The sequence below is a fragment of the Aphelocoma coerulescens genome, chromosome 1 (genome assembly GCF_041296385.1).
Source record: "Aphelocoma coerulescens isolate FSJ_1873_10779 chromosome 1, UR_Acoe_1.0, whole genome shotgun sequence".
NCBI lineage: Eukaryota > Metazoa > Chordata > Aves > Passeriformes > Corvidae > Aphelocoma > Aphelocoma coerulescens.
Window position 1 is genome coordinate 80,101,850 of NC_091013.1, and position 13,220 is coordinate 80,115,069.

General features: G+C 41.9%; 1 protein-coding gene across 2 annotated transcripts; it reads right to left on the reverse strand.

Annotated features, from left to right (window-relative positions):
- Positions 1-2,785: 2,785 nt before the first annotated feature.
- LOC138110125 (inhibitor of apoptosis protein) lies at positions 2,786-12,960 on the reverse strand. Of its 2 annotated transcripts, none has more exons than XM_069014844.1 (9): positions 12,788-12,960; positions 9,317-11,387; positions 9,104-9,203; positions 7,819-7,897; positions 7,202-7,250; positions 6,002-6,244; positions 4,580-4,834; positions 4,385-4,426; positions 2,786-3,558 (listed from the first exon to the last, which is right to left on the reverse strand). In XM_069014844.1, the coding sequence occupies exons 2-9, from the start codon at positions 10,188-10,190 to the stop codon at positions 3,365-3,367; spliced, it is 1,836 nt and encodes a 611-aa protein (XP_068870945.1). In that variant the 5' UTR covers positions 10,191-11,387; positions 12,788-12,960; the 3' UTR covers positions 2,786-3,364. The 2 variants fall into 2 exon arrangements, with proteins under 2 accessions (XP_068870945.1, XP_068870954.1); XM_069014853.1 differs by having other exon boundaries at positions 10,013-11,387; positions 12,788-12,957.
- Positions 12,961-13,220: the final 260 nt, after the last annotated feature.

Genomic DNA, 13,220 nt, shown 5'->3' on the forward strand with positions numbered 1-13,220 from the left:
AAGAGTGACAACAGTTATACTTGAAGTAGTTCAACAGAATAGAGAGCACCTTCCATGTCCAGAATATATCAGCTGCCTGAATTCACATACCTGAGGTGGGATATTCAGAAAACTGAATTTGCAAGTTCAGAGCATCTGCAACATTAAACATGACACTGCACACCCCAGGCTCACTAGACTACAACTGCCACAGCGCAGAATTCAAGGCTGATGAACACGCTATTTACAATTTTCATGTGCCTCTCTTCCGGTGTCCTGTAAGGCATACACCAAAGAATCAAGTTCTGAAAGCAGAGTACTGTGGAGATACTACACAACCACTAACTCTTTCAGGCACAAAAAGTAGCAATATAAAGATTTTTCTTCTGTATCAGGCTAATGGGGTTCCTGGGTGTTTCCTACATGGCAATTCATTTTGGCATGTAAAAGCAGTGCTCTGTTATGACTGGTGGCAGTCTGATCACTTGTGGGCACTAGAACTACATGCTGTCTTCAGTTTGAAGAGCACTGGGCTTCCTGGTCAATGCTTAAAAGCAAACAGAAGAGAGATGTGCATTCAGTCAAAAAAAAAGTACTCAGAAAAAAAAATCAGGAAATTGCTAATCAGAATAAAGTTGCATGGCAGTGGCTTCACAAAATAGACAGCTGCTACTTGGGAATCCTCTGTATCTTGCAGTATCTCAAACTAGTATCAGAGACCACACCTGCTGCAGGCTAGATGCATTGCAGATGTGATACATTTCACTCCAGCAAAGAAATTGCTCATTTACAGCAGCTGGGAATACTGCTTTCTGTCTTCATCCCACAGCAAGTCTGACCACTGAACTCCAATGATAGCCAAGTTCACATCCTCCACACCCTCAAAGCCTTGCAAACACATGCTGTCAGCTCGTGACAAGCCATGGGCCTGAAACACTGATGTCCAAGAACTCAAGCTGCTCAGTCAGCAGAGCTGCACAGGATACTGGGGGTAGGGGGGCTGTTTATTGTTGTTTAATCCAGTCAAAGCTCTGGAAAACGCTTTCAAAGAAGGAAGTGGATGCAAAATGAAGTGTGGGCATGGTCAGCTGGTTCACAAGTGACAGAAGTCACTTGATCCTCTCCCAGTGAACACTAAACAGACTGTTATCCGTGGTTTAACCTTTCGCCAGGGTTGTTTGCAATGTGCTAGAGACAAACTTGACTAGAGCTTTCTTGGAATAGTACTGAGGAGAGCATAAGTGCTCACATGCAGAGCATTGTCATCAGGGCGCCCAGTCATTATATTGGGGCATAGCAGAAAGTCATAACCTACATCAGCCTTCCTGCCAAAACTAGGTCACAGAGTTTAACCCACTAGTTTCTATATCTTCCACTTCTCAAAGCAATTCAGGTGCCTAGTACAGAGAGCCAGTGCTGTTTGAAGCTGCTATTTGAAGGGATATTCAAACACTCAGTGACAGGCTGACTGGTATTCTGCAGGTCCTGAGGGAGATACACACAGGCATCACAAATGACACTGAGCACTCTTTAAAGCCCTGTATAGCCTCTCATCTGATCTATACATAGTTAACTGCGGTGCCTGAAAAACTCTCACCCCATACAGATCTAAAGAAAAATGCATTGCTTAAGAAGTCTGCCTGCTACTATGTATTTTCCTATCCTCTTCCCTGTTCAGAAACAACGTGTACCTGCTCGCAATTCCGCATTCTTCAGCTGAGCCTGACCTCGCCAGCTCCCCCTGCAGGCTCATCTGAATCTGTAGAAAGTACACTTTGTTCTAATACTACTCTTTCTGGCCTGGAACAAATTAATCAAATTTCAAGTCCTGAGCTTTCTTACTTAAGAAACTTTCACAACCTTTGACAACTTTATAAGTTGCTACACAAGAGAAAAAAGTTTTTAGAGACATTTCAAAACCAGAAAAGCAAAAGCACATTAATCAAAGCTGTTTAAAACTACATGCTAGGTTTGAAATGTTTACATTCTTAGTAACAAAAATAAAGGGAAGATATGTACATGTAATGAAGTTCAACAAAAGTCTGCATTTAAAAGAATTACAGCAAGCCCAATCTACAGGTAGAGAATCCAGCTCTGGCCTGAAGACTGGGATATCCACACTCAGGCGGTAAGTGTGGGCAACTGTGGACTGAAGATGACTTTAAATTAGTGAAACAAACTGACTCCACCACTGCAGTACCTGATGCCATACCTGGCACTGTTCTTCCACTGTCTGACATGAAATCCTTGCAAACTACCTATGAACACCTCTCCTTGTAGGTATTCACCATGCAAGTCCAGGGATAAAAAGCTGTAAAGGGTAAAGAATCAACCAGTAAGGGAATCGGAGCTCCCAAACTCCCAGCTTACAAAACAAGATCTAGACTTCAGAGGCACCTGGGAGATCCTGTTATTGAACTGCACAATCCCTGTGACGTTCCAAACACAGACAAGTAGCTTTTACATTTAATCCCTAGCACAAAGACTGTATAGCTACCCTCTGTCTCATCTTTAAGGTTATGAGGACCAGGATTTCTGTCATTTGAAAATCAGTTCAGAAGGAAGTATCAGATGCTGTTGGGGTTTGGGGGTGGGGCTACTGTTTGTTTTTAAAAAAAGAGGAAATCACCAAACAGTACAGAAGTTCACTTCCCTGTTCAAAAATGAAAGAAAGACAAATGGAATTAAGTGTTATTGCACTTTTGCAGGCAAACAACCCCAAACTTTTGTCAGGAAAAGACAGCATTCTAGTCACTGCCATCTACAGAGAAAAGTCAACAATGGCAACAGAGTAAACAAGCCCAAATTTGAGAAGTAGAAATATTTTAATTCAGTCTTCATAAAAACCATTAGTAATATACATTACACAAGTTATCAAGACATGAAAAAAACTTTAAAGTCCTGCTGTTCCTGCAACAGTAGCCTCTTTTCTCCTTAAGTCAAGAAGAAAGCCAAAACAGAAGTAGCTGAAGTTAATTAACATTAACTATTAATAACAGCAATCTTAGTACATTTCCTCACATCCACGTGGAGGAAACTCATGAGAAGAGTTATGCCAAGCTCCATTTTAGGAACTTAAACAAAAACTTCTTTGAATAAAAGTGACACTAGTGAAACTACCTTCCCTACTCCAAAAGGAACACCACAAAAACCTCACCCTAATACTGAGTTAGTTTTATGAACAGAGAGAGTCTTTGGCACCAAAGGCCTCCTACACATAATCATACACACATCAGAATGATGATACAATTTACTATCACAAAACTTTGTAGGTAGTTGATTAATCCTCTTCTGTACCACAATCTTCCATTGTTAAGATACTGCTGGCTTAAGCTTCAGCAGTTGGAGGACGGCAGGAAAAAAGACATTTTGCAAATTTCCCTCTTCACGAAAGAAATGTCCGGACTGTACCCTTTATTGTCCCCCTGCAAATAGGGCATTTCCTCAGGGATGGTGCACATTCTTTGCACACCACTAAGTGACCACATGGAATAAAAACAATAGAAACTTCTCTGTCCATGCAAACTTTACATGTTCTTTCCTCTTGCAGTCTTCTTAACTGTTCTTCCATAGGTAAACCTGGAAAAAAGAGTTAACTTTTTGTCAGCCTGAATATAGGTGAATATATCAAAATATATTTAGAGTGTAGCCATGCCCTTTCTCGGTTCTATTTCCCTATCTGTATTGACAAAATACAGATGGCAGAACATTTTCAGAGCTCAAAAAGTGCCATGCAAGGAACTAGTCTGTACTTTCCAGTTTTCTGAGATGCTGGACAGCCCAGGGGCTGGAGGCCAACCTGTGTTCACATTTTAGCAAATGCTGTTCTTCTCTTGGTTGGATATCAGAAGCACAGACCACAGCCTGACGGGTGGAAGTGAGCTATATCCAGGCTTGTACACTTTTCTACAGTCTATTAACAGATTAAACCACAGGACCAGAACAAACTCAATCTCATGTCTGACAAGTTTTTATCTACACAGCTGTTGGTCAAGCTAGATCTCAGGACACCTATAGCCCACTCTGGAAAAACAGAGATGATACCTGTTCTGAAATGCTAACCAACTATTCATTCTCCAGTCTTTACCAAATGCCTGAATGAGAGCTTGTATCAGGATCAAGTCCAGTATGTGCTGCTTGAATTGTTGAGCTCCAGAAAGCTCTACATCCTATGATGTGCAAAAGCACGAGTAAGGCACAGGATGCAGCTTATACTTGCTAGACTTGCTTGCAAGTATGCACATGCACTTTACTTTTGGTTAACTTTTTCAGTTCATCTTATGAAAGCAGAATTAGAGAGAGGGTAAAGCACCAAACCTATTTCTTAACCAAAGTAATTTTCTTTTATATGCTAGCTGTTTGTTCCACAATAGTCTTTAAGATAAGAAGTTAGAATTTAAGGTACCTGAAACATCTTCTGTGGGAACATACTTGATGGTCTTCTCCACTAGAATAAAAGAAAAAAAACCCTTATCATTTGACTAATCTATCTTCAAACAGCATCAGTTTGTTTCTTTTTCTTTAGATTGCTGTGAGAGCACTGGTTAAACTTCTATAAAAGGATATTCTTTAAAAACAAAAGGAAACCAGACAGACATACCAAATAAATCTCTGTAGAGCACAGGGTCACAATCTCGTAGACAGTTCCTGAAGATGCTGGCTGCATCATTTCCTTTCACTAAAATTGTATCTATCAGTTCCCTTGCCTGCAATGCTGTCTGAGTCTTCTGCTTAATAACATCATGCTCAAGTTCTGTTATCACTTTAGCTGATAGTAAACTCCCAAGGATTGGGAGTACACACGTTAAACGTTGGAATAAAGCCATTCGATTCTTCCGGATTAAGGACAAATCATCTGGAATGTAAGGGGGAATTAGATAAAATAATTAGGAATACACTACTCCAAGTTGCACTTCTGTTTAACAGCAATTGATACATTCTTTAAACTCTCCTTGAAATATTTACTTATCACACATCATTAACAAAACCCTCAGCAAGTTTTAGTGGTATTCACATAACAAACAGACTTAAGGAAACCACATACAAGCAGCTTCTGAGCCAAAGCCTGTTCACCAAGGAAACTTCCTGCTCTCATCTCTAGGTTAAATGATCAGAGGGGACCTTGTCTAACTCCACACTAGCAAGACTTACACTCTCTGGACAGCAGCAAAGATTGCACCTCTATGTAACACCAACGCTAATTCATCTCAAGAGGTTAACTTTTGTCAGTGCTAGGCTGTAGATAAAAGAAAGCTCTTCTAAGAAGTGTCCAACACAATTAAGTACAAGAAAATCAGAAGTACAGCACAACCAGACTCTGGAGACTTTTTTAATACTCTACCACAAATAAGAACAAAAAAATTTCCAGTAGGATTTAATGCTGAATCCATAAATGGTTTCTTGATAGAAATGCAACTAGGAAAGAAGCAGCCTTAATTCAATTTATAATAGAAATAATTCATTATGCTTCACAGACTCAAAATCAGAAGGATCTTTAGGCTTCAAAACCTGGATGGCATTGAAGCAACAGGAAATGTTAAAGACACATCAAATAAACACTTAAATTGATGACATACATGGGCTGAGTCAGACAGAAAAGCAGATCTTTGGCCATCTTACAGAATCTGAATCTGTAGAAGTTTATGGCCCCCTCTAGAAGGTGGATATGGTGGCTTACTGATTCAAGCAGCTTAAAGAGCAGGCAAATTTGGATAAAAATTAGTAGAGTGTACCAAGTGTCTTATTTACAGCAATATAATGGCACGCAAATGAAGAAAAAAAAAGGGCTTTGGAAAGAAAAGGTCATTCTGAACCCTTGGCCTCTGCTATGAAACATTTCTCCTAAAAGGGAATGAGTCAATTCTCAGACTTCTAGTTCCATACAGATATCCTGACAATGCTTTTAGAGAAGCTGCTCCTAACAGCAATTAAACAAAATCACTTAGTGCATAAAAACAAACATTAAAAGGATACATATTACTAACCACTGCAGATTTCACTTTTACTTATGCCTGATGCCTACCTGATGCCACTTCCTCCAACTGTTTTTCTTTCTCTTCTTCAATCTTCTCATCTTCAGCAGTGAGCAGATCAGACACAAGATCATTAACAGTCTTGTAGTTTTCTCCAGTGGCCAAGATTTTACTTTGCACTGTTTGCTTTATTAGCCTTCTACTGAATCCCATCTCCAAGGCAGCTTTAACCACAGGTGTGTTCATCATGATTGCATCTTCTGAATGGCTCTCTCCAGGTTCAAAACGAATAACTAATCAGAAAGGGAAATCCTCATGTACAACAGGAAGAATAAAATATCCATACAACCCCAGAAGTCAGACATATCAACATTACCTACACACATGAATACTAAGCAGTAAAAAGTTTCAACTGTTTAAGAGAATTTTTTAAAGTCATTTTAAAAATAGAAGCCAGTCACTTAGTCATGGATTAAATCCAAAATAAACATCAATCTATGTCAGACCTTCGTTAAAACCTAGCTTAATCCAGAGAAACCTCTGAGAATTCCATTGTGTTTTAGCAGCTTTTTTTTATACTTAGTTATTTCTAACTTCAGCCTTGAAACATGTCCTGGGGGTGTGCCAGGGGTGGGGGAGGGAAGTCAGAGTTTATAGTACAAACAATTGCTCTATTCCAGCTCTTGATCAGTATTTTGCATTTAATTTAGTAAACACTGGACACGTGGGATTCTGACTCATTGTCCTCAGTCAGCAGGGACTAGGGCAGCATAAACTCCTCCCAGAGGGTGAAGGGGTTTTTCCACTGTAACCAGAATCCAGCCTAGAAAGAATTCATTGGATCAGCTTGTCCTACCTTCTTCCTTAACTACTGCTGCTCAACTCAGAGCATTTACCTAGCTACATGCCTAGAGACGGAATTGCGTAACTGCACAGTCATGACACCCTCTAGCAACTGTTCCACCAAGCTCAACACTTGCTTTGCTGAACCCAACCCTGAAATTAAAAACTACAAAAACAGCAACCAAGCACTCAAACCCAAAAATGTCAGTATGAGCTGCTAGCATGAAAATAAGGAAAATGAAAAGATCTCTTGGAGGTGTTTCCTTGGAGTTTGTCTACACAACATCAAAATTATTTAACTTTTAGGAAACAAATCTAAGAATTCACTATCCAAAGCTAACTTGCTTAGCAATCATTAAGTGTGCAAAATGCTGAGGAAGTTTAAAAACATGCTTTAATATACATACTTGGAGGATCAAGGTTTTCATCTACAGGCGGATCAGAGGTTGACAAGAGCTGTGGAACACAAGAGAAGTACGTCAGGATCGAAGTATTGCTCTTCCCTCTATGTACCTTTCTAACACATTGTTCATCACCAATCCTGCTAAGCTTTCTATCCACTAAATATTTCACCTGCAGTTACATAAGTCTTCAAATTTGTGCAACTATATATCAACATAAAGCTGGTGGCTGACCACTTCCAGGAAGAGGAGTTTGGCTACTCTTGCCATAGGAATTACGAATAGAAATAATTCACATCGTCCATGACTGATTTCTGAAATAATAATTACTGATCTGCAATATTCAGTGTATAATCAGAACTTCCCTCTGCTAACATAAAGGAGCTCACTGTCCTCACTAGGACTTTTCCATAAGTAATCTGTGGAGGTTAAACTCTACTAGTCCAAGACTAGCCATGGTTCAGCATTAGTTTCTTTTATGTGTTCATGAAGAGCATTTATGATGTCAGAAACCCAGGAGAAACATATGCAGAAATGAGGCAGAAGAATGGACTGAACTCAAAAAAAGAACATAGCACTGTTAAACAAGGGAAAACCAAAGTTACAGGACAGTAAAAGTTTACCTGTTCAAGGAGATGGGGGAATCTGGCCTGAATTTGACTTACAAACTCTCTTCCTTTTACACGAAGCAGATACTCACATCTGAAACATTGACAAAAGTGTATCAAATCATACTTTCTACTTGCCAAAGGAAAAAAAAAAAAACCAAAGAAGAATGAACAAGTTTAAACCCAGTGTAACTTAAATACATTTCTCTTCCTTCAGAAGAGAAAGAATACTCCTAACTGGAAGCTTGGTGCAGCCTAGTGTCCGGTGACACTTAGATAAAGTTCTCCCATGACACCCAGCTGTCAGCTGGCTTATGTATATAAATGCAGCAGCTTTACATTCTGCTACCACTTGTAATCAAAATGGCATGTCATGAGAAATGATTCTGTGTCAGAATCACTACAAAGTGCAGCGATAAACTGTTTCTATCTTGCACCTCACCATTTTTATCTTCTACTCAAATCATTCAAAAGAAAGAATCTAACAAAATTTAACACCATTATCAAAGCCAGATCTGCTTCACTAACATAGGTTTATCTCTTATGTACATTTACTGACAGGCTTAACATGGTAAGGAACAACAGTGACATTAACCCTACATACATCATATAGTCCAGCAGTAGCTGATAAATTGCCCATGAAACCTTAGTTGGAGATCTACAATGAGAAGAACTATTATTAGCTTTCCTGAAATTAAGTGGAGCTATTTCTGTAATGGAGGTGGTGATTTCCACAGGCATAGATAGCAATTAGGTATGAAATTGCCATTTAATTATAGGTGACACTAAAATGTCATTTCTGTCATTCCTCCAGTAGAGAAATACTAAAGAGCCACTGAAACCTTCACAAGCCTTTCCACATGTAGGAAACTAAACCCCACAAGCAGAACATCTGGTTCAAGAGCATTCAGCATGGGCACAAAACTAGAACCAGTGAGTTAAACATTCCTTCTACTTCATTTCTCAGCAGCCCTTGCTCTCCTCAGTCAGCTTCCTGACTGCATCTCCTAGAGAGAAGAGTATGCTCATTAACAATGCAGTCTCGCTGTTAGTGATCTGGGGGTGCACACAGCTTTTAATAATGAAGGGGAAAGCATTATATGCCATGGTTAATGAAGAAATGTTTTAATTATGCCCACCTACGCCCTTCAGCTTTTAGACATGCATGCAATACACCCAAATGAAAGAGTGAACCTGTACATCAATAAAGTTCAACAAAACTATTAAGTGCAGTACATATCTGCCAAAATTAGAACATTTAGGAATATGAATAAATTATGATAAAGATTTTGCAATTTACCTTGGAAACCACTTTGCATGCTCAATCCATGGATCATCTCCAGATTCCCAGCACCTTAACCCACCATCACAGCAAAAACACTTCACATCATCATTGCGACCTTAAAAAAAGAAAACCAAGGTAAAATATCTAGCAAATACTGAGACAACTTACTTGAAAGTAAATGTTGGACATAGCAGTATGAATAAAACTGGAGAAGTCTGGGTTTCTTACCTACATAGTAAAAGCCAGCATCTGCAAGCTGTTCAGGCTGAACTGGAATTCTGGTTGGCCAATTTATGAATGTTTTAACACGTGCTTCATGGGTTTGCATGCTCACATTTGAAACATTGAAACTCTGCTGGTCACGGATAAGGTTTTCCACAAAAGGGCAGTTGGGATAGTGTCTCCGATGCTCTGACACAGCATTGTCTTTTGGTTCCCAATTACACAGCTGACCACCACAGGTAAAACAAGCAACTTTGTCTGCTGTCCCCAAATAATAAAGTCCAGCCTTTGCCAGATCAGTGGGTGAGAGAAATGTCAGTGGCCATGAGTGAAAGGTGCGTAGCCTAGCATCTTCTGTCCTCATAGAAGGATTGTGAAGCTTAGGGCTCAAGAATGAAAGGTCTTCAACTGCCCTTGTAGTTACTGGGTCTTGAGGAAAACTGGAAAAAGAGCCACTGAAATATCCAACCTGTTCTAAACTTGGAGAAAGTGCTATGGAATGTAGAGATGGTGAGAGACTGCTTGCAACTGAAGGTGAAAAGGCCGAACGAGATGACAGTCCAAGGTTGCTAACTGAAAGCACACTTTGAACAAAACTGCAGCTAGGATACAGCTGCTTATGTTTTTCCATAGCATTATCTCCTGGTTGCCAGTTCTCCAATGTTAAGCCACAACTGAAGCACTTAACTTTATCTTGCACACCTGTGTAATAAAACCCAGCCCGGGCAAGGCTCCGCTCTGATACCGGTGTGTTCATGGGGAAAGTAGAGAACGTTGACATTCTGTAGAGTTCACAGGACAGGTCATACTTCAGTTCACCACACAGAGCACTCTGCCTCATGATGCTAGCCAAGAAAGGGCTATCTTCCACTATGTTCATAATGGACTGTTTTGGGAAAAATGGGACAAGTCTTCCTCTGGGAGGTAGTTGTGTGCATTAAAGGCAATTTGGAATAACCCCTGTCTGTACAAAAGCAATAAATACTTTAAAGTGTAACTTCAAATGTGCAATGAATAGAACTGACCTCATGATTTAACAGCCTTTAAACATTTGAGAAGTTCTTGTTTCTTAGTTTAGCAACTGCTTTCAGTGCAAAAGCTGCCCAATCCCATTTTAACAATTGAAGAAAGTATGTTGAAAAGGAATTTCCCTTGAATCATATAAGAATCACATGTTTTATTTGTTCTGTATATCTGGGAGAGCAGTAACAATTTGTCAGGCTCGTGGAGGTGGGATCAAAAGAGGAAAAATCTCAAATGGGTTTATCAAAATCCTTTGTCAGTAGAGAAACTAAATTGGGGGGCAACTAAAACAACACTGTTCTTATCCAGAACATATGTTAAGTGATTTAAGGACAAGATTTCACCCTAGACATCTGATAAATATGTAGCTTATACACACAGAAAGATTTCAGTTTGTAAAACCTCAATAGGAGGCTGAAAAGAAGGGTTTATCAAGTTCAAAGGGCACACAAAAAATAGAGACCCTGAACTGACATTACTAAACTAATCTCGTATATTTGCTACTACTGGACTCCAAAAAAAAACCCTCTCAATTTCTGCATATTGTTGTAACAAGTTGTTAGACTAAAGAAGTTAGTTTATGCTCAACTTCACATGTATAGAACATTCAGCTATTAGAGAAACAAATCTATACACTGTCTCAGACAAGGATGAACTCTATTAACAAACCAGGATAGCCCCAGGCTTGTCTACAAGTGAGCACTGAATTAACAGAGCATTTCAGTTTTAGCCTGGTGCCTTAGTTACAAGTACAGAGTTATCGAATTTAACATAAATTAATTGCCTTGTGTTGAGACATTCTGATGCTTTATACTGTTGAATTAAGTTTTTTCTGTATGCCATGTTTATGGCATACAGAAGCAAACAGAACTCTCAGGTTAGTTTCTTTATTTCTGCCTTAGTTTCTTTATTTCTGCACAGAACTACCTCCCAGAGTTAAGACTGAAGTCCCTTCTAAGGTGCCTACGTCTCCATATTGACACTGACTGTTCTCAAGAAGAAATTGTAAGTATCTGTAGTTTCAATCCTTCAGTTTTTTGGGGCAGAACAAAACCTGTAAAGAAGAAAAAGAGGAGTGTTTGAAAATACACAAGATGAGGTACATGCAATGTCTGTGCAAACAGCAATTACACAAATTGAAACAACATAAGCTTTTTCACAATTATAGAATGTTAAGGGTTGGAAGGGACCTTAAAGATAATCTAGTCCTAATCCCCGCTGCCATGGGCATGGACACCTTCCAGCAGACCAGGTTGCTCAGAGCCACATCCAACCTGGCCTTGAACATTGCCATGACAGGGGTGTCCACAACCTCCCTCGGCAAGCTGTTCCAGTGTCTCACCACTCTCACAGTAAAGAATTCCTTCCTAATATCTAACACAAATATCCTCTTTCAGTTTGTACCCATTACTCCTTGTCCTATCACTACAGTTCTTGTCAGAGTCCCTCTCTGGCTTTCCAGCAGATCCCCTTCAGATACTGGCAGGTTGCTATGAGGTCTCCATGCAATCTTCTCTTCTACAGGCTGAACAGTCCCAAGTTTCTCTGCCTGTCTAATGTCACGTAGAAAGTTTCAGGGAGTCAACTCTACACACTGTGATATGGAGTGGATTTTACACACTTCGTTTCCCTGTTATTGACGCATATGCAAAACTGTTTAACCCACAAGCAGAATTTTTTGGCAGACAGATTAATCCGGATACTTGATCACAAGCTGTGTAACTAAAGGTGAGATCCTGTACTGAAGAAGTTGCATCCATTTAAATTGGTTTAAGCTTGCAGATTCTCAAACAATGAAGACCCAGTTTTATAACACTGACTTAAAGAGTACTGGATTGTCTTATTTAGGTAAATCCAACTATACTTGAAGCATAGGACATTAGCAAAACTGACCTTCCCCAACAATTCAGCTAAGGGCAAACACAAAGTTCAAAGGGTTTTTATATATGTAGCTATGAATAAATATAAAATTACATATTTATTAGTCTGGTCTGGAGGATCGGTTTTTTAAAGGTTTTTCCAGGGAAGACTCAGTCACGATGACACAGCACTGCAGAAACAACCCACTGCGCTAAGGCACCAGATCTTGAGCACCAGACCCCGCCTGGCCGGGCCTAAGCGCGCTCCCAACCCCGGCAGCGACAGCCCCACGATCCACGTCCCCCCGCGGTCACCTCGGGCCTCGCTCTCTGCTCCCTCTCCTCCCGCGGGCCCGAGCGCCGCTCCCCGAGCCGGTTCCAGCGGGGCAGCCGCGCTCCCCTCCAGTGCCGGCGGCCACGGCCTGGGGCCGCACAGCCCCTCCAGCCCCCGCCGGCGCCGCCGCACCGGGCACGGGCACCGAGCACGGGCACCGAGCACGGAGCACAGGCATCCCCTGCCCCCTGACGGCAGCGCCCTCCCGACAGGGCCCCGGCCCGCTCCCGCTCCCACCCCCTCACCCCACCCCATACTCACGGCCGCCGAGCGGGGCCCCGCAGCGGCCCCCAGCAAGGCCCAGCCTATATGCGGCGCCTGGCAGGCCGCGGGGGGAGAGGAGCTCCCGCCCGCAGCGCCCCGCCCGGGAAACTCCGGCTCGGCACTCCCCGGGAGCTCCCGGCGGGCGCAGGCACCGCCTGACGGGGCGGGCACAGCCCCGCCCTTCGCGGGCCAGCAGCGCCGTCGTGCGGGAGCCGGGAGCGGGAGCAGGAGCAGCGCTGCGGGGCTGTGCGGGCCCTCGGGGCCGGGGCTCCGCCCCTTCGAGGCGCTGCGCTGCGGGGGCGGGTGGCCCGTCAGCAGGGACCTTGGGTACTTTCCTCTGCCAGCGGGGAAAACCCGAGTGTGCTTCCCGGGCGGGAATTTCCAGCCCACGGGCAGCCGGGAAGGGGGGCGGCCGGAGGGGCGGCGCCGC